At 43.1% G+C, this 26,544-nt stretch overlaps 1 protein-coding gene across 2 annotated transcripts; it reads left to right on the top strand.

The window, feature by feature from the left end:
- The first annotated feature begins 82 nt into the window (after positions 1–82).
- On the top strand, positions 83–25,067 carry extl3 (exostosin-like glycosyltransferase 3). 2 transcript variants are annotated; one of them, XM_053445498.1, is made up of 6 exons: positions 83–192; positions 17,044–19,648; positions 20,565–20,692; positions 21,666–21,810; positions 21,938–22,066; positions 23,130–25,067. In XM_053445498.1, the coding sequence occupies exons 2-6, from the start codon at positions 17,513–17,515 to the stop codon at positions 23,337–23,339; spliced, it is 2,748 nt and encodes a 915-aa protein (XP_053301473.1). In that variant the 5' UTR covers positions 83–192; positions 17,044–17,512; the 3' UTR covers positions 23,340–25,067. The 2 variants fall into 2 exon arrangements, with proteins under 2 accessions (XP_053301473.1, XP_053301474.1); XM_053445499.1 differs by lacking the exon at positions 83–192 and adding an exon at positions 16,013–16,213.
- The last annotated feature ends 1,477 nt before the right edge of the window (positions 25,068–26,544 follow it).

Below are 26,544 nucleotides of genomic sequence, written 5' to 3'. Positions count from 1 at the left end.
CGTCCGTCGCTCCGACACAATGCAGCTTTTAATGGAGCTGGGGCTGTGAGCGGTGCGGGGCTCGAACACGCAGCAGCACAGCGGGCTCGACCGGACACCGCGAGCCTCCCGGACCCGACCCGCCGAACCGTGACCGGCCTGACGGAGCCACCGAGCGGCCGCGACTCGCTTTATCCCCGGGACTCCGCTGCGGTGAGTAGCCACCGAAGCTAACAGCGTTGTGTTGTGACCACTGTTGGCTAACAGGCTAGCTAATTGACCACAGGAGACATATGTCCCCGTGTCCCTCTGCACCTCAGCAGCCCCACGTCCACAGTTTACCTGGGTTTAAACGTGACACTGCTGGAAATGTAGTTTTTTGTACGTAAAGACTTTGGAGTCGGTTTTTTTGTGTGCAGCCAATGAAAGTCGTGAGTGTTTCTGCTTTGATCTCGGCTGAGGTACACGTCAACCAGCCGGCGTTTCACCCGGGAGACGGTTCCCCCGGTACGGGACTCTTCCCCCCCGGTACACATCCCGGTTGGGTGCACATTTCGATTTGATCGTCCCTGTTCTCAAACAAGCCCTCAGTGTAGAAAGTAGAGTGTCACACCAAATTCCATTAAAAAAAAGTGACAATTTAACGTGGACCTCCTCAATGGCAAGCACATACACGAGCGTTACGATTCACGATGATTGTGAAGATCAGACGTGAGCATCCAGGTTAAGTGAACAAGCTTGAATACACCGAAAGTATGTACTAGTGTGTCCTGACTACTGTGTATCAGTAGGCAGCGAACATGCACGTCTGTGGGTTATTGCTCACGATCCAACTGTACAATTGTAGATTTGCGAATGGAAGTTCTGTTCGGTGTGTGTTTGGAAGGTTTTAGATCTGCCCTGTCAGTCATGTACTGAATCTTTACCATCAGACCCAGTGCTTTTTGTAGTTTCTTCCCTACTGCAGACCTGTGTACATACAGAGTATCCCCAGACATTGCTGGTACCATCTAACACTTCATTTAATGTGACATTTCTTTCATGAAACCCACATTTTGATTCGGAAGTTATCATCCTATTTCTTTATATCTTGTTTAGACCTAAAGTCTCTTGGTATTACGTAATACGGCAACTGTTCTCTCTACAGCATCCTGAGTCAGTTGTCTCTTTCCTCTCTCTCCCATCAGTCCTTGTCTGATCACCACAATGCAAATCAAACATCCGAACACACAATAAATGACACAAAACCTGCACAGAGTGATCAGTTTATTAGGTACACCCAGCTGAAACCGATGCAGTGCAATACAACCATCCTGCAATGGAAGTAGGTTGCTGCAGTCAGATATTGATTTGATTGATTAGATATTAGAAGAGGTGTTAATTGCATTTTCTGTTCATTGAATAATTGCAGGCTGGTTGCATGAACCTGCGTTCGTTGTTTAAGCTAGGTGAACCTAATTAACTGACAACTCCATACAAATGTAGTGTCATTTTCATTCTGGTTAACAACCATTGACTCACTGGACAGGGTGGTTCAAGTACATCTTTAAGCGGCGTCCACTACACTGTATATAAGTTGAGTGTTGTATACACCAGCCTCTTGCAGTTTTGTTAAAGAAGCCACCATTAAGACGAGGCCCAGCCTGTTTGTGGGAACAGTAAAGTTACTGCCAGGGGCCACTGCTTTTAAATCACATTTCACTAACCAGTAAATCAGTTTTCACTTAAGATTCCTTGGCTCAGAGGTTATCACTTAATAAAATCCTCACCAGAGCTGTTGGACAAGAATGTGGTGTCTTTTTTGTGTGTGTGGCTGTCTTCAGAGTTGTTGTGCATTGTTACTCAACAGGAAGAGGGTTGTGTCAAATCAGATGGGAAGTCCTTGTAAAGTCGTGTAAAATATGAGCCAGATTTCCCGTTTTATTACATTTTGTGTTACTTTTGTGTCCTTCGAGGTCTGAAACTCGATGGAGAAACAAAGTTGCTGAGCTCGTACATACGCGGTGTCCGAGAATCTGATGATGCAGAGGAAACTAAACAGGAGATTGCAGTGAAAAGTGCATAATCTTTACCTCAGGTATAGAGGCAGGAGATGTTAGAGTTCAGATTTCACATTGGGACCGTATCACCTTTCCTCACTTCCAAGCCATTATCCAAATATCAGGTTGTGATGTATATTCATCATGTCTAACTAGATTTTGGCATCTTTGTGTGGGATGTTGAGGACGGGGCACGTGGTAGTTTTTGCAGGACCGCTGTCTTTCACCGAGTAATTGGGGTCAGTGAGTGTATCACAGCAGATCTATGCTCGTGTTGGTTATGAATTGGTGTTTTTATTTGGAAGCCCTTTTCCATCATTGATATTTATTTTCTGTGCTCAGATAAACAGCTGTGTGTCATTTCAGTATTTGTTAACTGGGAACTGAACAAATTAGGCTGTCAGATTAAATGTCAGCACAAATCTCTCTGGAATTTGAGATGCTGATAGGGATGTTATGTTTAGATAATGTTGTGAATATAAAACTTTCCCCTCTGTTGTGGTCAGATTGAACCACAACACACATTGATATGACTGTACAGGGTAAAGTGTATTCCACTGTGAACACTGATATTTATCTTTTCTTCTCAAAGGTTTTGCTGTTGCCACAATGTGTTGGGACAGAAAAACTGCAAAGTCAGTATTTCATTATATGAATTCTGTCTGTGTGGAATACTTCCGGCCTGATAGGGATCTTGTACTTTGGAATAAAAAGAATGTGGCTTTTTGAAACACTCATAACATAGCTGCGCATTTGGTTTTATGTGTGATTTCATAAGTCCCTACTGTAAACAACTGGCTTTCAATTTAGTAACCGCAGTACATGCTTCAGAATGTGTTCGCTTACACTTGGCCCATGCACTGTTGGATTCTCTAGAAGACAATATTTCCAAAAACGCTTGTTTGACCAATCACCAGTCGGGGTCAGTTGTCAATCATGACGTTTTGCCCTGTTTTTATAGCATCAAAGAATTCATTAAAACCAAACTTCAGCACTTTAACATACAGCAGTGTGATAAGAACTACCTTAACTTTTTTGTTTAACCCATGTCCCATCTGCTAACATGGAGTAGCCGGGTTTTTCCAGGTTGCGATAGGTATAATTAAGCAATAAGGGGTTGTTCCTACTCCTGATCTGATCCAATCTTTTCTCAACCGTGCGAGTAGTTTCATTACAGTAGAAAAGTCGCCTGTGATGTCTGGGAGTCAAAAATCATAACACAGAAAACAAATTGAGTGCATGGTTAGAAAATACGGCGAATCACCAAGTGAAGAGAAGGAGAGGAGTTCTTACTGAACACAACATATGTTTTTCACAGCAACATTATGAAATTTCATTGCAGGAGCAAAACAGATGGAACTAATAACATGAATGCATTTTTATTTGGGCTTTCAACTCCAGAGTCGTGGTGTTGTGCATGCTGGCTCATTGGCTGTCGCCTTGCTGAGTGGAGCCCTCTTTTATGTTGGTGGTTACACATGTGCTTTTCCCTTTTTGCATTTTTACTATTGTTACAGCCTGTAGAGTGAAAACTATAAATTGACACATTTATCTGGTGTAGGGCTGTTCTACTTATGTCAGGGATGGAGTATGCTTCTTCGTGGCAGCCTTGAGTTATGATTACAGTCTGGTAAAAATGTCACGGGCCAGTGTGAGAGAACTTGGTTGCATTGTTAAAAACACTGAGGCATTAATTGGCATGTCCTTGTCAAATGGCAACCGCTATCTCTCAACTTCCATTCTGTCCAAACTGTCCTGCTGTCCTCTGAGAGAGCGCTGAGGTTTAGCTGAATAGCTGAGTGTTCTCGGTATGGAGGAGCCAGCTCTTCTACCCCTAATGAACATCTGCTTTAGGAGGCAGGAGAAGTAAGGCTACAGAACCCAAGGACATCTTGTTCTGTGTGTTTATTGAATAACAGGCAGAGAGAAGAACAGATGTAACAGCTCGAAGCGGTACGAAGAGTAACTGGAGAACGAGAGATGGTATGACTAGTTATACTTTTGGCAAAGTAAGAAAACAGCAGCTCTCCGTGCCATGCTCGCTGTAGAATTTCTCAGCTAATTCGTTTTCCAAACAGAAATACTTCCTTAAATAGAAGTCCAGTTTTCCCTCCTACACTGGACCTTAGTTAGTGAACATCAATGTCGAGCTCGAGGGAAGTGCTGTGTGAGTAAAGCAGTTAAAAATAAATATGAAATGAGGCAAGAGTGAATATTTGATTGTCAGTCCCTTTTTTCTTTTTCTTTTTTACAAATCACACAGAACCTGTTGTCTTGTGAAAAGAAGGCAGTCACTGTCTCAATGAGGCCATTCTAGAGTGATGTGTTTGATCTGCGCCCCCACACAATTTTCCACTTGTTGTTCTTGACGTCCCGAGATCGAGCTCGGTGCATTTGAAAGACCGAATGGGCTCTAACAACATGACTTAATGCTGTGTGCGTGCCCCTCGCTGACACTCAGGTGCAGTCTCTTTTGGGGAGGTACACTGTAATAATTCTCCCATGTCAGGGGCTAATCACCCTGGCTCCCCTCCCACAATCCATCAGTGTCTGGAGTATGAGGCTTGCGGGGTTCTGGCAGCTGTTGTCGGGTTGAGTCAATCTGTTATGGCCTACGCCAGCCTGCACAGGAGGGAGAGGGGGGGGGAAGGAGCTCTCAGGAGGACACAGCGAGCGGGGCTGCTAATGCTGCCACGGCGAGATAACACAAGGATTTATTTGTTGGGGGGGCGGGATTTATGGGCTTGCATGTTCATTTTGCTGAGTTTCCGCTAACTTTTTCCTCTGTGAAATATTTAGGGAATAGTCAGGTTTCATCATCTATGTCTAAAAGGGGAAATATTTTATTACAATTTTGTACTAAAATTTAAGATAACCGGGCTGATATGAGTAGTTGATAGACTAAAAATGATTTGCCTTTGTCCTTCTATAATTGTTGAAGTCATTTATTATAAAAGCTAAAAAAAGCTTCTGCAGTGGGGACTACATGGTGGAGGCAATGATACAGACAATACTGTTCAAATGCTGATTAGATTGCACTCACTTGTGTCTGTAGCTTGATCGACATGTTTATATATCTCGATCTATACAGGAAATGTCTGACTTTTAAGATATTTGTGCAAACAAACATCAAAGTGATCTATGTCTAAATTTGTCTTATTTTTGGAACAAGGACAGCACTCAGTGGATTAAAATCACTTAAATGTCTAAATTACTTTTTATTATTTTCAGTAATTATCGTGGCTTTAGTCCTATTTATGGATTTAGCCTAAATGTTGACATTGCAGGGTTGGCACAGAATGGTGTTGATGCCGTGAGTTGGCAGAGACCTCACAATTCGACTCAGTTGTCAAGGCAAGTATCTGGAGTCATGCTTCCATTTGCACTCTGTTCAGAGTGCATGTCTGTTCACAACTTTTCGAGAGCCGATGGAGGGGAAAGTTGAAAACAATTGTAGATGTAATGCTGAACTAAAAACATGCTCAACATGCGCATTTTGATTTGTCACAGCAGGAAAAGCACCAACCTTAATGCCTATGTTCATTCAGGTGTGTGAGTAAGCAATAATGCAAATACCATGGTCCTGACATGTCAATGCAATTTCTTTTTTTTACTGTGTCAAGTCTGAATGCTTGCAGTATTTGTTAATTATAGCATCATTTAATTCATGAGAAATCGAAGCTAGTTATAGCTGTTGTAGTGAAAAGTTTAACCACTTCCTGAGTTAACTCGGTAGTGAAAGTAAGTTTAATTCCATCACATCTCTTCCACTGGGCACAAACCACATGCAGTTTCTCTGGTGTTCAGTGAAGCAACACACAATGTACCACAAAATTCATGTTATCTATTCCAAGTGACAGGTACACATGCGTGAGAGAGGGAACTGATTACTTTCCACTTGTGGGATCATTGACAGCTGAAAGTACAAGGTCTGACTGTCTGCATGGATGGTAAAACATAGTGGATAAGAGCGCACAAGCAAGCAGTGCAAATACTGCTGCACATCTCATGTCATTATGAGATGTGTACAAAAAAGGTAGGTTCATTATGAAACTGTGGTGGGACGAATTAGAATATGGCGGGCTGCCACAGTCTAGGTAATAAAGGGGAAACACTGTTGTAATTAGTTTAATTGGCAGAAATACCACTCTGTATTTTAGGTATTTTGACTCTGATGTTATTTTGGAGCCCAACTGATATGGATTTGGTGTAATAAAAAATGCATATCTCATGTGTTGAACAGGCTTCAACACTGATGTTTATAGGTTTGCGTTCAGGAAATCAAGGATCAATTCAGAAACTGGAGATGTGGATGTAACTTGTGAACCTCCATGTTTTTCTGTCTCCCTGATGTGTACTCGTAAAGAGAGTTAGTATTCAAAGAGCAGTGTGCCTCGGTGCAAACCACTCAACTTTACCCTCAAAGTTTCGAGATTGAGAGGAAGACCGGTTTCTTCGGACTCATGAGAATCTCTGCTGCACTGAGCACCACATGTAATAAATCACTGAGGCAGCTTTCACTCTGGAATACAAAAAATACTTTTTCTATCCAGCTCATTCTTTTTCCTGTTCTGGACAAACACATGGAACACTGAGCTGTTATTGTAATTATGATGACTGGACTTAATTTGTGCTTGAAGATAAGCAAAGCGACTTATTCAGATTGGACCTGGCCCTAAAAAATATGACTGTTTGTCTCGTGTAATGTCTCAAACTCTTGTTTATTGAGAGGAACTTACTTTCATTTATTTCTGAGTAGCTTAAACCATTTTTTCTTCAATTTATTATCTTTACTGCTTATCTGGTTTGAGGGTTACTGGGGGCTATAGATAATCCCAGTTGGCATTAGATGTGAAGCAGGAAACACTCTGGACAAGTCACTAGTCTGTCTTGACATATAGAGACAAACAACCATTCACGCTCACATTCCCACCCACGGACAATTTAGTGTTCCCACTTGACCTTCACTGCATGTCTTTGGACTGTGTCAGGAAATTGGGTGGCAGAGTGGTTAGAATAGTTGCCTCCAGGCAAAAGGGTTCTGGATTCTAACCGGCAACCATTTCTTATTTGGTCTGAAACCATAGGACAATTATAAAGCAAATAAATGCCAAACGGAAATCAATGCTTTGATTCTAAGATACCCTGTTGAAAGAGGAGAAAAAATATTGATCCTTCCGTTTAGATATTATCATGATTAGTCAAAGATGTTTAAAGCAGCATCCTACACAAAGCTGCTTCTGGTTTCCATTTTACCTGACGATTTACTAGATTCTGTTGGCATGGACATGTTTCCTCAGACTTTTCTGTGTCTTTTCATCTCTGTCTAAAGTAATTACGCAAATGGTTAAATGAAAACCATGTGGCAGCCTGTAATTACATTTTCGGTAATGAATGGGTCAAATACCAGTTTCACAGAAATTCCCTCTGAAGATAGATAGAGCTTCACGAAAAAATGGTGCGTCACATGAGACGGGGACCTGTCGTATAACAGAACACATGGATGAGAAGCTTGTTTGAATTTTGGTTTCCAAAATATATGATGTTAGTCTTCCACATTTAAAAGACTATTTCGATTTCAGAGACCTACATACGCGTCTCCCAGAGTGTTGGAGCTGATAAACGAGTCTCACTGCTTCTTATGATGGAAGCGAGGATCTGATGTCACACATCCAGCTTGAAACGTTAGTCTGAGAAACACTTACATGAAGTTGTTCACACTGTGAAAATGAGCTGTTACAAGATGCAGCATGTAGGCGACTAATTGATAGGAAATGAATCATCAGTCCTAATGGAATACCTGTGTTTGGCATTTTTAAGCGTAAATGCCAATTTGATCCCTTGTCCTTCGTGATGGTACACTGAATATATTTGTTTTTTTTTAAATATGAAGGACATTTAAATTTGTGACATTTCAGAGATGAATCAATAATTAAATAATTGTAACGTGCAGTCATAATGTTAACCCAAAGTCCTTTTTTAAAATGTTTTTACAATGCTAAAGACTAATACCAAGTATAGTCATCCATAGTTTTTTATCTTTAGGGGTCAAATTGAAAGTATTGAACTTGCGCTATGTGTCCACAAATGCCAGTGGAACCTTATCCGAATCTTTTCAAACTGTAATATTATCTGTGGCTTCATAGTCGTGTGGTTTCTTCTCTGATCAGTCAACGGTATCAGATCCAACAGCTCTGATTAATTCAGGAAGCTCATCAGCAACGACTTTGCGGACTAATCAAGAAAGCTAGGCCAGCTAATTTATTTTCAAACTGCGACCGACACAGACACACAAGAACATTTGCCCTTGAGAGAATCACAGAAGCTTACTGTTTGTGACCACACATTAGATTACTCTCATCACATTTTTTTCATTTCTGCAGATGTTACTTTCTCCGTTGAGTTCCTTCCCCTCTGCCTCATCCTGTCAGACATTTTCTGCTCTGATGGACGAAGTGAAAGCAGTTGAAAAACCAAGAGGGAACACAGATATGCATTTAGGTCAGGTTCTTCCTCTGGTACCACAACAGTTATTCTCACTGAGGGGGGATGGAACATGATATAGCTCAGGAGAAACTTTTCACATAGACACCTTTGAGAATCATAAGTAGAACAAACATTTAAATAGCTAATTTACCACCAGGCCTGGCAGGAAGAAAAAAGCCTGCGGAAAACAGTCAAATGCTTCTTTTCACACTACATTAAAAACTAGTCATGCATCTCGCCTGGAGTGTGATCACGAGACCCCGCATCTCATCTATTTGTATTCAGCAATGCTCATTCTATAAACACATCCAGTCTTCTTCTCTGTGGACCGAAAAACTGTAATTCTGGGCCAACGACTTCGGCAGTGAAAGCCAGAGGCCGGAGGCAGTGTGTTTTCGAGTTGTCCATCCATCCGTTCCGTTCTTGTAAACAGGATATCTCAAGGATAGCCCTCAAGGGAATTTGGTACAAAAGTTTAGTTTGACTCAACGATGAAATAAGATTTTGAAACTTTTTTTTTTTGGGGCTCATGAAAGTGAGATAATTCTTTCAAATTCTGCACAAATGTTCACTTAAGCTCATGGATCAAACAATTCGATTTTGATGGTCACATGTCAAAGGTCAAAGATTAACTGAGTAGATTTCAGGGTTCAAAGGTCACATTTACCTCATGATTCTGGAAAAAATATATGTAGACTGAAATTGCACTGGCTGGAGGAGGCTTACAACCGTTAGTTATAACCATTGTTATTCTAATTTTACATAAAAATAGGCAGGTTTTGTCTGCACTTTGGCTCCAGAAGTACAACTTAATGGAAATTAAACTTTAAATCAATACCAGTGTAACTGTAATTAAAGGAAAGCTAACTCTGCCTGTCGTTTTTGGGAGGAGCAGAGTAACAATGCTAACTAACCATAATTAAAAATCTGCAAAGTGAGCGAATAAAAAAAAAAGTAGTAATAAATTAAAAACATTAATGAAAATATCTTTAAAGGATTTTAGAAGTTGAAGCTAATTAGTAAACGTTTGGAGTTGTGTGCGTGGGAAACCTTAACGGGGGGTCCTGTGTGTCTGAACATCTGCTCCGACTCTAATTGGTTGTCACATTCTCAACTCTCACCAGCACAGTGAGTGTGAGTGGCTCCTCGCCTCAGCCCTGCAGGGCACCGTACTCGTGCCACAGCAGTTTTACAGCGGAGGCTCCGGTGACAGATTAGAGATCGCCGCAAAGCCGGTGTGATTCATTTTGTTTATCAAGCTCCCAGGCCTCGTCAAACACAGATCCTCATCACCCGTCAAGCTCAGAGATTGGTAGACAGATGCAGTCAAGTTGCCACAGCCCTTTCTTTGATACTCTTGAGAGATAGCTTTATCTTGAGTTGTCTCTTAAAGGACGAACATGTGCACCCTTTTTTGTGGAGGTTGTAAGGCATCCAGGTCCATCTGTCATTATGCACTCATTCCTTCTTTCCCTGGTTCTCTCTCTTGCCGTCTCTGGTATTCTGCAAACGTTATAAATACACATCACACACACATCAGACAACTGGTGTGTGTGATGTTTGTATCCACACAGCGGGGGCATTGAAGGGTGGGTCTTCTGTCTGCCTCCATTTGTCTTTTCACTTTTGATGCACACACTGAGAGATAAAGGTCAACACGCTCGTATAGTTTGCAGCGAGTGGGAGGCGGTCCACACGGAGGACGATTTTAATTGCGCCTGCGCCAGGTCGTCACCGCACTGATGGTCCTGATGATCATCACAGCCTCATTTTTATCTCCTGCTCCGTGTTATTGGATAATAAAAAGAACAGCAGCTACTGGAAAGTTTTCACTGCCGACACTATAGACTGTAAATAAAAATGGACGACATATCTTCACTTCCTCCCGTCGTTGCAGAAAATGAGGCTAAAATGTCACAGATGCAGGTGCTGCCCTCATGAATTTGTCATTTAGATGCAGGGTCTGTGCATTAGTGATTCTACCAATTATGAGTCAGTTTCAGCTTGTGGCATCGAAGAACTAATTTAAACCAAATTGTATTTAATGAACTCCTTTTAATTAGGCGTGCATGTCATTTTTTAATATACTACAATATGGGTTGGATGATGATATAAAAGTTAATTAACTTGTCTGCTGTCTGAGTTTTTATCATGGAAGCTAATGGAGCACGGTGGAACATATATTGCTAATTAAGCAATTAACAAAAATTAGATTTTTGTTACTGATTAAGTATCTTGATCTTTCATGTATTTACTCGATAGGATTTTCCATCAATGGTTTATCAATACATTTCCAGAAAACGTATAAACAATATATTTTTATATCCAAATAGAAGTTACAGACAAAATGCTTTTATACATGTGACCGAATCACTAAACCATGTTGTTAGTCTCAGATCGGGTTAGCAACCAAGAATCCTTTTCATTTTTAGATTCATCTGTGAACTAAGCACAGAGTGTATTTACATGCACACTAGCATCCTTTTTTAATCTTATTTTAGACCATATCCTTTTTGATATAGTGTTTTAAATAGATTTCAAATTGTCTGCATATCACGGGCATGTCTCAGTCTCTTCTGCTCTGACTCTGCAACAACACACATTGGAGGATGAACCCAGTTTATTTTTCTGTCTTCCTCTGTCGGATTTAACGCTCTGCTGGATTTGGCTTCTCCGTCAGTCACTGAAGGCGAGGGCTACAATTTTAGTTTATTTTCTGAAGCACTGGTGTCATATCAATACCGGGGTGTAAAACAATTTGATACCAATATTTTGCCAATATATATATACATTTAAAATAATTTGTCAATCTTTTCTAGGATATAAAACCCTTGAGAGAAAGAAATGTCATTGAGGCTTGATATTTCACAGTTTAACCATAACCTTTATTGTAGATGACTTTAAAAAACACAAATGCAACCAAATATCAGCAATAATTTCTATGTCTGTTCATATCGACTTATATTATCAATGTTTATTGGAATTAATGGAGTTCAAGTCAGAAATTGTTCAAAATATTGATATCAACATTTCCCCAAATTCCAGATGAGATCTTTTGATGTCAAGTTAATTAACTGCTTAAACTGTACTGAATTAGACCATCAGATGTTTTGTTCAAAGAACGAGAAGAGGACCTTTTGAATTATTTTTCCAAGCACTCTTACATCCTCTGACTTTTCATTCCCCCTTTTGAGTGCGACTCCACAGCCCTGCAGTCACCTCTGTAATTCACCAGTGAAAAGATCCTTGAGATGGTTCAGTCAGCCGTCTGCAGATGAGCTGTGATCCATGGCTGCAACAGCTGCTCCCCTCACACAGCCCTGTGACTGTGCCTTCCCCTGCAGCTGCCTCCATCTCTCCTTTCCCCCCCTCCCCCCATCACCTCCACAGGGAATGCCTTACCTCCATCTCCTCCATGAAATCATAATTAATTATGGGAAGGCTAGTCTCTAAGCACAATGTGCCAAAGCCCTTGAAGGGGTAAAAATACATCAGGGTAACCTGGAGTCCCAGCAGGCACAATGGTTTTTCCGAGGTGCAGCAGTGTCACCTCCAGAGGCCTGTGCTGCAGCAGGATAGAATTGTGTACGTTTGGATTTATGTCACTTCCAGGCTTTAGTTTGCACTCTTATTCCTTTTTATGCCTCAGCTCTCGACAGCTGTGGTCGAGGCATTATGTGTTCGGGTTGTCCGTCCACCTGTCCGTTGCATTCTCGTGAATGTGATATCTCAGGAACGCCACTAGGGACTTAAGTCAAACTTGGCACAAACATTCAGTTGGACTCAGGGATGAACAGATTCCTCTCAGACTGTTGTGGTTTGGATATATACATACATATCCTCACAGAGATGCTAGCATGTCTGCAGACTCTTGGGGCTCGATCTTACACCTGGTTCAAAGTAAAAGTAGATTTGAACCTGCCCCAAAAATACTTGCTGCCTGAAATTTAAGAAGCACAGCCCTTAGGGTTGCTGCCATCTAATGAACTAGACTAATACCAAAGCGGCTGTCTTAGAAAATTACAGATTATTTTATCTAGTAGTGAGGCTTATAGGGAATACATATTCACCTCAGTTAAAACTGTATCAAAGCCCACTTCTGCCACTTAAGTTAAAAATATCCTTTAAGTCATTACCATGAGAAACTAACTCAAAATAATTACATATTATCTCATAAATTTGATTTAGTATTCTTTCTTAAATGGGCATCCATTAAAAATGTGTCCTCTCAGTCATGGGACAAAACCTTTGATGGCCGCAGCATCTGACACAACCCCAATAACCCCCAGCCTCTTACGTATTCAAATGGTTGTTGATGCCAAACAATTTTGAATTTAATGACATTATCAAGGCTAAGAGGAATGTCTCTCCGCCACCGTGCCAAAATAGGATCCATCTTCAATAGTACTTGTGGTCACTGTATCTTTTGGAGACGTGCTACCTAAGGTCTTATTTAAAATAGAAGCTGTGTCATCTTTCCCTCATTTGCTACCTGTAAAAAACTCCTAATAGACGGGATAGGAAAAACGTCCAAAGATCCTCATTCTCAGAATCATCAGCTTTCACAGATTCACAAGCTGCTAATGCCGTCTTTCCCCTACATGTGATGGTACCCTGCCGTTAACTCGATAGTGTTCGAGTGAAAGCCTGTTGTGGTTGGATGTCGATTCTGTCTCTGCTCCTTCATGGAGGAATTCCAGGCCGGTCTCAGAAAGCTGGGCCAGTGTGCAGAGGGACTGTTCAAACATTTATACAAGCGCTTTCCCTCAAATGTCTGAACTTGGAAGCAGCATCCTCAATCCGTCATTCAGCCCCTGAACTCTGCACCTGCTGCAGTTATTCTTTTGAATTTTTTTTTTGCCCGGAGCAGCTTGGTATTTAATCACAGCGTGGTGCGGCTCCGAGTGCCCGCAAATATTACTGCAAATTCTTTCACGCTCATTAACTTGGCTTAAGCGAGGAATTTGGGGTTTGATTGACATTAAAGTCTGCGCTCCGAACGTCTTTCCAGTGCACATCGTCGGTTTTTATACCCCTAAATCAAATTAACACACTGCTAGACGACCGCAGTCTGCGTTATTCATAGGCCCGGCCGGTAATTTGCTGACTGTGTTGCTGCTTGCTCAGTGCTCACCATGTGGAGCAAAGGGGTTTTATCTGGGTCATCAGTGTGGTGGTGGCAGCTGTGCCTCAGCTTCTCCTTTCGCCTGAGATGACTGCAGACTGTTTTATCTAAAGTGTTGAAAAAGAAGCTTGAGCATAAACGAAATTTGCGTTTTTCTTTATGAGTTATTAAATATAATATAAAGAGATAATTCAGCTGTTTGCATCAGTTATTTACCATATTATTTGTACAATAATAATTAGAATATAGTACCACTGCAGCTACACAGTGATGGCTTTGTGTGAGCATGTATCAGCAGGACGTGTTATGTTTGTATAAGCTGAAGGCAAAGACTGGCATGTTATAATCTCTCCAAGTGGAAGTAGTTTTATCATAGTGCACTCTTACATCTGCTGCCTTGTACGTCTAAAGCCTACGAGTGGAAATGGCTCCATCGGCAGTCCTTTAGGTTCTTAACACCAAACCGCCTCGCTGCTCAGTGCGAGGCAATCACAGCATTATAATTGATCCCTGCAAACTAAGTCCAGAGTGATCAATGCCTCACTGTGTGTTTTCCATTCAGACAGATTAAGCTGAGTGTAGGGGAGGGAAGACATTCTGCAGATTATAAAAAAACTACAACTGAAGAGATTTCAGTTTAGTTTTCCTGTGTATGTGTATGTGTCGCTCAATTTCCCAGATGCTTCCACGAGCAGAGCTTTAAACCAGCTTGTTTTTTTGGCCCCAGATTAGGCCGAGCAGCAGCGTTTGCCAACATCTGCCCGCCATTACCCCCGGTGACATTGGAAGTCATGCAGCAATTAATCAGACTGTTGTGATAGTTGTCTAACGGTCATTTCGCAACCTCAGGCGCATCACTGAGCAGCAGGATGGAGGTCAGCGATCAAAGGTCGTAATTCCTGGGAGTTTCTACTGTACGTGTTCCCCTCATAAATACACCAGAAGCCACTGGGCTCTAGTTACTTTGTAAAACCAAAGCATCTTGTCTAATTAGCCTGGGGAGCTTTGTTTCCGCATTTGTTTGCTCACTGTTTGCTCAGCCGGCTACGCATGCTGCCGTTGTGTGCCGATGACATCTTTTGCTGCCAGTAGTAAGAATCAAATCCTCTTATATTTTAAAATCTCTGTCTTACTATAGCATTAGAATTATTTCCACAATTTATTTCGGTGTAGATTATTGAATAGTACGATCATCAAATATTTTATTATTGGACATTTTGCAATAAAAGTCAGCATTCTCTCAGTTTTAGCTTTTCATTGCCATAAATATTAGTTGTTGGTATAATCTACATTGTTTTTCAGAGAAATTAATGTAAAGGTGCTACCTCCCAGGATTTTCCAACATTTATAGACAAAATCAATAGATTCAAACAACTGAAATATTAGCTGTGTATTAAAAGGTTTTAAGTGGTTTTAGGCATTTAGTTACAGAGAAGGAAGTAGACGCTGGATATGTCATTTTTGTGAAGATAAAATCAGAAAGCTTTCACGTGATTTACCTCTCCTCGTTCCTCTCCCTGAACTGTGCACACGTGTTGTTGTGGGTTGTATTTCAGTCAGGAACCTCTGAAATGTCAGTCCAATGGAGGCAGCAGAGAAAAATGATTATTTGACGCTGACAGAATGAAAGACGGCTTCTTGTTGTGTTTTTTAGATGGTATCTGTCAGTGCTGTGATGAAAGCAGTGCAAACACCGAGGTTTGAATTCACTAGTAGCCCAGACATTATCAAGACAAGCTGTTATGTCAGGGAATGGTCAACACCATCACCACCTGCATTTCTTAAAACCTTGGGTCTCTGTGACTGTGTCTCTCAGAGCTGCTCTGCTTTATCACGGCTCTCTCTCTCCCTCAGTGTTGTGTGTTCTGTAATGCATTGGATAAGGGCTGCTTGGCACTTAGCCTATCAGTTGCCATCCTCAGGGCTTGCGATGTGGTGTGATGTTACATGAGCTAAGAAAGCAGACCCGCAATCTGTGGGGAAATTTAGATGATGCTTGTGATGTAGGAATCTTTATTCGGTTTAAGTATAAAGAGACGGCCGCTGTTCCTTTTCATCGCCCGATGTGACTTGCACGAGAAACAGCGTAATTTCTGCTGGCTTGTGGCTTCATATCCGCTGGTCTCGCAACTCCTTACTTAACACATCTAATGCAACATGAGTCGAGCTTGAGTCTGGAAACAAGTCCGTCTCTACAGATATTGCAATGCTCCCTTGTTAATGTCCTTCATGAGATTACTTTGTCATAAATGTTGCAGCATAGAAATTGTGAGATTGCTCCAGGAAGAAAGAAGTCAGTGTCAAAACCGTTAGTTTGTGTTTCCTTTTTTTTCTGCCTTTTTCTGGCAACGTGATTGTATTTTCCTCGATGGCTGTGATTTAGAAGAATACACCAAATTGCTGCTCCTCGAGCTCGAGGATGAAAGGGAGAGGTGTCATTTTTGCGTCACAGCTGGCGCATGCAATGACCAACCTGTCGGGAATAACCGCAGCTTCACTGTGACTCCCAGTGCTGCTTTGGTTTTTACCCCGGAGCGACTGCATCTTTCCTAAACCTCTGCAAACTGGAAAAGCAGCTGCTGAGGTCCTGTGTTTTGTTGCATTCTTTGTATTTGAACATACGGTGTAGGTGAGGCTGCAAAGGAAGATTCATCTGAATCTATTCTAGCATCAATGTTAGGATGAGACTCAACACATGAGCTCTCCTCCAGTGGCCTCGGGAACATGCTGTAAACCTCTGAAGAAAGCTGGCAAGCGTCTGCATCAGAAGGTGCAGCTGATTTCCTTGAAGTCATTTTCTCTTCTGGACTGGTGGAGATAATTCAACATCACTCTGGAGAGTAATCAGGGATGCTTAGTAATTTGAGTCAGTGATGAGTGTGGGATGCAGGAGGAGGCCTTTAATGAGATTTGCGGATAGGTGCTGTTGGCATGGCTCGCCTGCTGTGTGTAGTTTACCAGTGATGGCTCGCCGTCGTTTTGTGCTCTTTCTATGCAATAAAAAAAAAATGACATTGATATCCCCTGGTATTCAGCAGCACACTGCTTCTTTCTTTTCCTGGTCCAGTCAATCATACACAGAATGCAGTGAAAGTAGGATGAGCTGCAGAGTCTTGTTCTTACATTGGCCGACTGTGGAAAGCCAGACTATAAATATTACAGATGTACTTTAATGTGATCTTGACTTGAAGGCCCTGCACCCTTTTGCATCATGCATTTCTGTGATGACAAACTGGGCTGCGGTTAGGGCAGGAGAAATAAAATATCTTAATAAATTTCTCATATTTCATTAAAACACAATTTGAAGTTTTTGTGAGGTGCATGAAAAATACAGTAAATACAAAAATAGTCATTCTTTTAATCATAGATAATACTTGTCACTCATTGGCCCTTTTTCCTGTTCTTTTATCTCAGGTTCCTGTATCAAGACGGCAAAGGAGAAGATTGTCGAAGCTCCACATCTTAAGGAACATCTGAAAAGGAGTAATGAAATGAGCACATCACAGATAGAAACAACTGGGCCACACAACTATCTCACTCACCCGTGAGCAGACATGCTCCCACTGCATCACTCTTCGAGGGGCATCCCTCCCCAGTTGCAGGACTGTTTCCTGACATAGATTTGGAAAATGGCTCTACCTTGTGACAGAAATGGCAATAGGTTGTGTGGGCTATAACACATTAGAGTACAGGTGAGGCTGTTGCCAATGCCCACAGGACCCTAAAGAGGACTCCGATGACCTTTACAAAAGGACATAAATACGCCCCAGCTTTGAGTTAGTATCCATCTTACTGCCTTGCTGACAAGGTTGACTATGGCTGCTGTTGATCCGCATAGCAACGGTTCCATGATGGGGCGAGGAGCGGACTGAGGGAGTTGACAATGCAGCGAAACGGTGGTGGGGTGGGCGCCGGAGGCCAGCCATGGGTGTTGCGCCGTGTGCGTCTTACGTGGCTCAGTTTCATGCTCTTCTTTATCCTGGTCTTCTTCCCACTCATCGCCCACTACTACCTCACGACCATTGATGAAGCTGGAGGTCCCGATAAGCGTATCTTTGGGCCTCGGCCTGGCGGTGAACTGTGCGAAGCCAAACATGTGCAGGATCTTTGCCGCATTCGTGAGTCGGTCAGCGAGGAGCTGCTGCAGCTGGAGGCCAAGAGGCAGGAGCTCAACGGGGAGATCGCTCGACTCAACTTGCGCATTGAGGCCTGCAAGCGCAGCATTGACAGTGCCAAGCAGGATCTGCTGCAATTGAAGAATGTTATCAGCCAGACAGAGCATTCCTATAAAGAGCTAATGGCCCAGAACCAGCCCAAGCTGTCGCTGCCTGTAAGGTTGCTGCCAGACAAGGAAGACCCAGGGCTTCCACCACCCAAGTCTGCACGCTCCTGCCGTCTGCGGTCCTGCTTCGACTACGGGCGCTGCCCTCTTACGTCTGGGTTTCCTGTTTATGTCTACGACACAGGCTCTTATTCATGGGGGGACTATCTTGACCCACTGGTGAAGCAGGCCTTTGCTGCATCAGTTAAGAGCAACATTTATATAACTGATAACCCCAGCATTGCCTGTATCTATATGGTCCTTGTTGGAGAGCTACAAGAGTCGTCCTCCCCTCCACCATCTCCTTCAGAGCTGGAGAAGCAATTAAAAGCTCTTCCCTACTGGAGATCAGATGGACACAACCATGTGCTAGTGCATCTCTCTAGAAAATCCATGACTCAGAACTTCCTGTATAATGTGAGCGCAGGACGAGCAGCAGTAGCTCAGTCCACCTTTTTGGAGCAGCAGTACCGTGAGGGCTTTGACTTGGTTGTATCCCCACTTGTTCATGCCCTCTCAGAACCAAACTTTTTGGAAGTGCCCCCTCAAGTACCAGTCAAGAGGAAATACCTCTTCACATTCCAAGGAGAGAGGGTGGAGTCACTGAGGAGCAGTTTACAGGAGGTACCCCCTCAGTCATTCGAGGAGGAGATGGAAGGAGACCCACCAGCCGACTACGATGATCGCATTATTGGCACCTTAAAGGCAGTGCAGGACAGCCACTTGGATCAGGTGCTGGTGGAGTTCACCTGTAAGGACCCTCGGCCAAGTTTGCCAACTGAGTGGTCTCTTTGTGGACAGAGGGAGGACAGGCTGGAGGTGCTCAAGGCTTCGACTTTTGCCCTGGTGATTGCTCCAGGAGATGGGCAGCTGGTGGCCTCAGCAGGCTGTGGAATGAGGCTCTTTGAAGCCTTAGAAGTAGGAGCCATCCCAGTCATGTTAGGGGATCACTCCAGACTACCTTACCACCATTTTATCCGCTGGAGTGAGGCTGTCATTATAGTCCCCAAGCCCCGTGTCACGGAGCTGCACTTTCTGCTGCGCAGCCTATCAGACAATGATTTGCTAGCTATGAGGCGGCAGGGTCGCTTCCTGTGGGAGACCTACTTCTCCACCTCAGAGAATGTTCTCAGCACCATCCTGGCCAGCATCAGAACCAGCATCCAGGTCCCTGCTGCACCCATCAAAGAGGAGCCCGCCCATGAGATTCCTCACAAAGCTGGAAAGCTGGCCGGAACTGATGCCAACCTGGCTGACAATGGTGATCTGGATTTGGGTCCTGTGGAGACGGAGCCCCCCTACGCTTCTCCACGCTTTCTGCGGAACTTCACATACACAGCTGCAGAGACCTACAGAGCATGGAACCGGGCCCCGGGGCCTTTTCATCTGTTTCCCCACACGCCTCTAGACCCTGTGCTGCCCTCTGAAGCCAAATTCCTCGGCTCCGGTACCGGTTTCAGGCCTATAGGTGGAGGTACGGGAGGTTCGGGAAAGGAGTTTCAGGCAGCTTTAGGAGGGAACGTGCCACGAGAACAGTTCACAGTGGTAATGCTGACATATGAGAGGGAGGAAGTGCTGATGAACTCTCTGGAGAGGTTGAACGGACTGCCGTACCTCAACAAGGTAGTGGTGGTGTGGAATTCACCCAAGCCTCCTTCAGATGACCTGCTGTGGCCCGACATTGGCCTTCCCATTGTGGTAAGTGCTCCTGCAGATATAATCCTTATTCAACCAATGTGCACATATTAATCAGGGTAGTGTTGGATTATTCAGTAACGTAGACATCTCTCTCATCCTGACTCTCTGAAATGCAAAACAGTAAATCTGTAATATGCGACTCTGCGGGAGTCCTTCCAAATTACCAGAAGCTTTTCTACAGGGGTGTGAAGAAGTCTGCTGTTCATGAATAATAGAATTTGTGCTTTCGAAATTAAGCTTGAAAAGTAAAATATTAATCCATTTCATTTCCACACTATTGGTTTGTGACAGAGACTCTGTGGATGAGTGTTAAGCTGTGAGGGAGAAACTAAAGAACAGGACTCTGTTCTGTAGAGTTGTTGATGCAACATGGCTCTGAAATTGGACAAGCTTGTGTGCAAGTAGATTATTTGGAAATCAACTGGTGTGAATATTGATTCCAGTCTCTTACAGGATGTGCTGCTTTTCTTTAGTGTGAGTCACCTTTTGAGCTGTGTTGCCTTTGATTGGTTAAAAACAACAACAACAAAAAGCTTTGACAACCTGTGGGGGATATACTTATTTACAATGTGTTGTCTAATAATCAAAATAATTATTCTACAAATGAATATATTGTATTGATTGATGAAGCCCTTCAATAGTTTATACCTTAAGATCTTAGTAGAGCTGAAAAGCACTTAACCTCAAAAATAGTCTTATGCACCTAGCTGCATTTAAGTTGAGTCATAACAGTCATTTGCTGCCAGATACCATTTACCTGTCATTCAGTTTTAACATCTTTTATAGGGAAGCGTACGAAATGCTCCGTGTGCAGCATCACTCAAAAATGTTCTCGGCAGTACTCACCACAAGTACCCGTTCTAAAGTGCCCTCCATAAAAGCTCTTGCCAAGTTGTGTCTGGTCTCGTCCCTGCAGGTCGTCCGCACAGACAAAAACAGCCTCAACAACCGCTTCCTTCCCTGGGACGCGGTGGAAACAGAGGCCATTCTCTCGATTGATGATGACGCTCACCTCCGCCACGATGAGATCATGTTCGGGTTCAGGTCAGTGATGGTGATGGAGGATGGATGAAGCTCTAGGAATTTTGGGGGGAGGGGTAAATTGTCAAAGGGATTAATTTGTTTTGCAAGCATTGTATAAAAAAATAGATATACAGATTAATCGATGTGAGGTGAACACACAAATGAAGGAAAGTGGAAGGGAGAAGCTTTGTTACTTGTCAGAGGGGAAAACTAAAAAATGCAGACCCATCACATTCCTCAAATCCCTGAGAGAAACTGAACCAACCAGTAGAGACTGCAGCAGAGGAAATGAAAGGCAAACATTGGATCAGCATCTTGTATCGATCCCTTTTTCAATGTTTGGCTTGGATGAATATGAATGAAGTTGAAGATCCCATTGAACCAATTAAAAGAAGTACGCTGTTGTGTTAATGTGGCTCAGCATTCCCCCCCGTCACTCAGACTCGTCTACACCTTAGTGCTGCTGCAGCTTGTCCATACAGGCAAAGACTGACTGTGTGTGTGTGTATGGGGGTCATTTGTCAAACACCCACCTCGCAGAATTACCCAGGAATGTATCCACACCTTCAACTTCCCCCGAAGAAGAAAATCTACACATCATCCTAAGTGGTTTCCTTTGAGCACGTCTGAGATTTCAGACATCGTCTGCTGTGTTTAAAATTCATCTACTGAACGGAAACTTAGCAACTGGGTCTCAGTGTGTGTAGATGTGAGCTAAGAACGATGTTTTTGTTTAAATAAAATTGTCATGTTGATAGAAGACATCACAGTTGTAACTTAATTGGTCCCAAGAGGAACAAATGGTTGCCACCTGTATTCTGTAGATGATGAGCAGAAACAGATGGATGCAGTGGCACAGCCTCAGACACACTTATAACTTCACAGAACCACAGATTACCACAATTGGATATAATCCATAAAAAACATTTATCAGATGGTCGGATTTGTTCTTGAGGAATGATTCTGATCACCTGTGCTCGGTGTTGTGTCGCAGAGTTTGGCGTGAGGCTAGAGACCGTGTCGTGGGCTTCCCTGGGCGGTACCATGCCTGGGACGTGAACCATCAGTCGTGGCTTTACAACTCCAACTACTCCTGTGAGCTCTCCATGGTCCTGACGGGAGCTGCCTTCTTCCATAAGGTCAGAACCTGCACCTCACCCGCTCCAAGAAAAGAAAAAAAAAACTACCACGTTAATCAGATTTTTATTTTTATTTTACTTCAGCTGTGTCATACATGTGTCTCCCTGTGTCTTCGTGTACTTGCAGTACTACGCCTACCTGTACTCCTACGTGATGCCCCAGGCCATCAGGGACATGGTGGACGAGTACATAAACTGTGAGGACATCGCCATGAACTTCCTAGTGTCGCACATCACCCGCAAACCACCCATCAAGGTCAGTGACGTTCGGCTGTGCTCAGCTCCACGTCGGCAAACTTTGTGTCTCCCCCGGGCCCTGTGTATTTATATTTTTCCTCATTTAGCCTGGCCATTACTCAAACTGACACATCCAATATTCCACACAAATAGTAAATCAAAATAACAAGATCGAATTTGTGCTTTCTGCCTGGTTTTTCCTCCTGGATTTTTATTGGAAGGACATTTATTACCGGAGAGTTTTATATATTTATGACTAGACAAATAATTATAACAATCAAGCCAAGGAGGCTGCTGGAGCTGAAATGTGGTCGCGGCCCTCGGTTTAAGTTCTTTTTGATTTAGAGGATGTTAATAGTCTGGGGTGTTTCAGGGGGAATTAAGGGCAGCTTTGATGGAGTGTGTTGCATGACAGCGTTTCGCTGCTTGGAATAAGCCTTGTGAATAATGAATTTGGGACAAGTTTGGATGTGGAGTCCTTAATAGTAAGACTACAATTCTATTTTAGACCAAAATCAGACAAATAAAGCAAATAATAAATTGCTTTAGCTGTGCACAGTGAGTTTGTTGAAAAATCTGTGTGTGGCTACCTGACTGTTTCTGTTGTTACTGTTTCTCCTTTTTGACCAAAGCAGCTTCTCATTTCTCACCATCAACCAAGTAGTTTGTTATTTAGAAGTTCGTTAAAGACCAGTAAGACTTATGTTAGCTTTCTGACTGATGTGAATGACACAGTATCTTGGGTAATGGTTACTGGGGTTGCCAGAGTTCAATAAAGCTAATGGATGCTAACGGTAGCCGAAACTCTCACAGCAGTGGATGTGAAGAAAAATAAATGGGGTGTACGTGGCCTAGGGGGTAGAGTGGTCGTTCTCCAACAAGAAGGTTGCCGGTTCAAACCTCACTCTTCCCCATCTGCATGCCGAAGTGTCCTTGGCAAGATACTGAACCCCTAAATAGCCCCTTATAAATGTTGAGTGTACTAATTGTAAGACGCTTTGGACAAAAGCTTCAGCCAAATGTAATGTAATGTAATGTACGTGGTTAGTTAATGACAAGCTCTTTGACTTCGTCTTTCCTAGGTGACCTCTCGTTGGACTTTCCGCTGTCCCGGCTGTCCCCAGGCCCTCTCACACGACGACTCCCATTTCCACGAGCGCCACAAGTGCATCAACTTTTTTGTCAAAGTGTACGGCTACATGCCGCTGCTGTACACGCAGTTCCGCGTGGACTCGGTGCTGTTTAAGACTCGTTTGCCCCACGACAAGACCAAGTGCTTCAAGTTCATCTAGCATTGGGCTGCGTGGCCCAGCGAAGAGCCAAAAAGCCAAGTGGATTGAAGCAGTGGAAGTATTTAAAGAGAGCAGCAGCTCCCACGGCGAGCAGCGATGATGGAGGGAAGGATGGACGGACTGCCAGATGCACAGAGTCTTGGATTAGGATTTTGCCCCGGGGGGGAAACGGACATATTAACCTTGTGGTCTAACCCACGACTACTGAGCATTTGGAAAGTGGAAGCTGAAAGGGACCACTGCCAACAAAATAAGTCTCTTCAGTGGACGTCACTCCTCCTGTTTCATGTCCTTCAATCACGCTCAATCATTAACCACTACAGATGTCATGGCACCTCCAGGCGGCCTGCTGAGGAACGAGGGCAGTCGTACCCCGTGTACAGAAACTCTCCCAGGAGACTCTACCTGGTAATGGAGCGACGAGTTAGTGCATCACTGACAGACTGACGCCAGGCTGCGCTCAGATCAGCAGCCTGTTGACACTTTCCCAACAGTGAGCAAGAGTGACACCAGCACACGGCTGCCGCTGTCTGATTTCCCTGTTACAGAAACAAACTGTACTTCCTGTACTTGTACGTGAGAGAAGCACTGATGGTCACAAGTATTTTATTGAACAAACTCTTTTTTTTTTCTTCTCCCCGGTTTTTAGATAATGTTTAAATGTGTAAATCTCTATGTGGAGCGAACAGTTTCCAGAGCCTCTCTGCCTGTGGGAGATCAGAGTCAGAGTCAGTCTGAGGAAGAGAACAGGACCGTGACCGAGGATTTAATTAACACGTAGGCCCGATCATGTTCAGCAGTGTTTCAGCAGTCACCATAATGCCTCAAATTTGTCATGAAAACCAGCCGCCACCATTTTGTTCTGCTTACAGGCGCTCGTCTCTGATGTTTAAAAATTGACCTGTTTTTTATGCTATAGGATGTTTACTAATGTTTGTTCAATTGGGTCCGAGTCACATTTCAATGTAATAATATCGACCAATCATCCGTTACGCTTTCCTTACCGAGAATCACAGCTGCCAAAATGAACCAGATAGGTTTTAATCATGCAGACAGACTCAATGCAGTTCAGTGTGCTGTTAGATCAGGGTAACAATGTTAGATTTAAAGGGACAATACGCTTATTTGCATTCTGGTAGAGATCTGGATGAGAGTTTTGGAAGTTGCTGCATTAGCATAAGAGCAATATCAATCTCCCCCAGAAAGCAAATAAAGGTAATTCCCATGTGTTTGAAACTACCTGCTGGCTTTGCATCAGAGTTGCATTAGATCTACAGAAGCGTCCCAGCTCAGACAAAAATGTCACTTTAGTGTCGCCATGTTGGTTTCACTGTTGTTGTTTTTTTTTACCATTGCTTGATGAATGTTTCCTTTGCCAAATAGGTACGATATCTGCTGCTCGACAGCAAAGCTCAGAGCTCGGGATGCAGTCTGGTACACCGACTTCCACTCTGCATGGTACTTTACCAGGAGTCAGCCCATCGTGTATTATAAATCCAAAGTTCTTTATTTGACAATGTCCGACTAAGTTTCCTGTAATCTGAACAAAACATCAACCTGAAAAGAAAGATATTTAGATTAGCGTCTCCTTCCCAACAAATTCTGTTCTGTTCTACAAAAGCTCTCATTAAGTCCATGGTTCCTGTATATTTATTGAATATATTATGAAAAAAAGATTTTTTTAAAAAGCTGATAATGACACATGCAATAAAATGAAAAGACATTGTAGTTTATTATTCCTGTTTTCAAAGCGGTCGCAGCCTGAAGGCGCCGGCAGCTTCTTTGTGTCCGAGGAGAACGAGCTCGTGCCGTCGACCTGAGAGCAGACGTGTGTTCTCCTGTGATCTGGTTTTTCCAGAGGTCGGACTATAAGTAGAATGTCATTAACTGAGTTTTTCAAAGAGCCAGTGGACGCTGGTCGAAGTGTCTTTGAAGCCAAATCCCGACCTGCTCCGGTGGCTGCTGCTGCTGTGCTCTGACCCCCTCCCCCTCCACCTCCCACCCCCCAGGTGAAATACAAACATATTCGGATGGAAGTATTTTCCTGCGAGGGATAAAATTAAGGGAATGTTTCCTAATTGCTGTGGTTTACTTTGGCAACACGGCAAAACAAACTAAACTAATCCAAATTTACATTTGTTGCTACACCAGACTTGGAAAAAACAACTTTTTAAAAACCGCTGTCACATCCCAACAGAATTTTTTTTAATTAGAGCTCGAGGGGCCTCATAATTACTTGGCCGGCTCTAGACCTGTCCTCGGGGCCCAGTTTGGGTCAGCTGGTATTTTGGAAGGCGGAAAAAAAACACACAACCTCCCCATTCCTCTCCCACCACCCTCCTCCCCTCCAGGATCTGCGGCACAGCTGGTTTTCTCTGCCCTGAAGCAGGAAGCGTTAGAAAGGTGGAACTATCAAGTGCTCCGGGGTCGGCTCCACCACCGGGGACTGGGCACCACCACCGAGGACTGGGCTCCAGTGACCTGCAACGCTGCTCGAGCTGAAACCAGACAAACCATTGAAAGCCAGATGAATGGAAATAAAAACACTCAACATTGTTAAAAACTTGATCCGACTTTTGTCCTCATTCTTCTCTCGTGAGCACATTCCTGGATTTGTATTAAAATGAGAATATTGAACAGGGAACTTGATTTAAACTCCGAAGAACAAAGAGCCCTAAGTGGTTGGATGAGTGTGAGAAACTTTATGAAGTGTGTGTGTGTGTGTGTGTGTGTTAATCAACTTCAAAGAGCAACACTCGAGTCGTCACATGATTGATCACGTGTTCGCTCACAGAGGCAAACAGCCAATCGGAAATAAAAACCCTTAGTTTATTCAGTGGTTTGATATTCTGCAAGAACATACAGTACATAACTTCTTTTTAAAAGCCCATTCCGTTAACTTACAATCTCTAAATCTCTGGGAATACTTCATATGAAAAATGAATATGATGTATAAATATATAAATAGGGATGAAAAACTAGGAAATTGGCTGAAATGGAAGTAATGTTGGAAGACGATAGAAGCTTAGAATTGAGACGTGCATAGATGTTAATTACAAATGAAATTAAAGCCAGATTTATTCTTGATTCTTTACACCCAAAGAAACGTGTGAATTTGTGCGGTTCACAGGAGCTGTTAGGTGGATTTTATCGTCTACACAAAAGTACTGCGTTTAATATGTATAATTTATCACATGAATAATAC

The sequence above is a fragment of the Pleuronectes platessa genome, chromosome 17 (assembly GCF_947347685.1).
Source record: "Pleuronectes platessa chromosome 17, fPlePla1.1, whole genome shotgun sequence".
Taxonomy (NCBI): domain Eukaryota; kingdom Metazoa; phylum Chordata; class Actinopteri; order Pleuronectiformes; family Pleuronectidae; genus Pleuronectes; species Pleuronectes platessa.
The sequence above is the reverse complement of the archived record's forward strand: the minus strand, read 5'-3'. Positions and strand labels throughout refer to the sequence as shown.

What these genes read in the sequence shown, in the direction of transcription:
- extl3 (XM_053445498.1), top strand. Translation starts at nt 17,513, where the DNA reads ATGCAGCGAAACGGTGGTGGGGTGGGCGCCGGAGGCCAGCCATGGGTG. An exon ending in ACATTGGCCTTCCCATTGTG is followed by an intron (nt 19,649 to 20,564) that starts GTAAGTGCTCCT and finishes TCGTCCCTGCAG; the next exon opens with GTCGTCCGCACAGACAAAAA. An exon ending in GAGATCATGTTCGGGTTCAG is followed by an intron (nt 20,693 to 21,665) that starts GTCAGTGATGGT and finishes GTTGTGTCGCAG; the next exon opens with AGTTTGGCGTGAGGCTAGAG.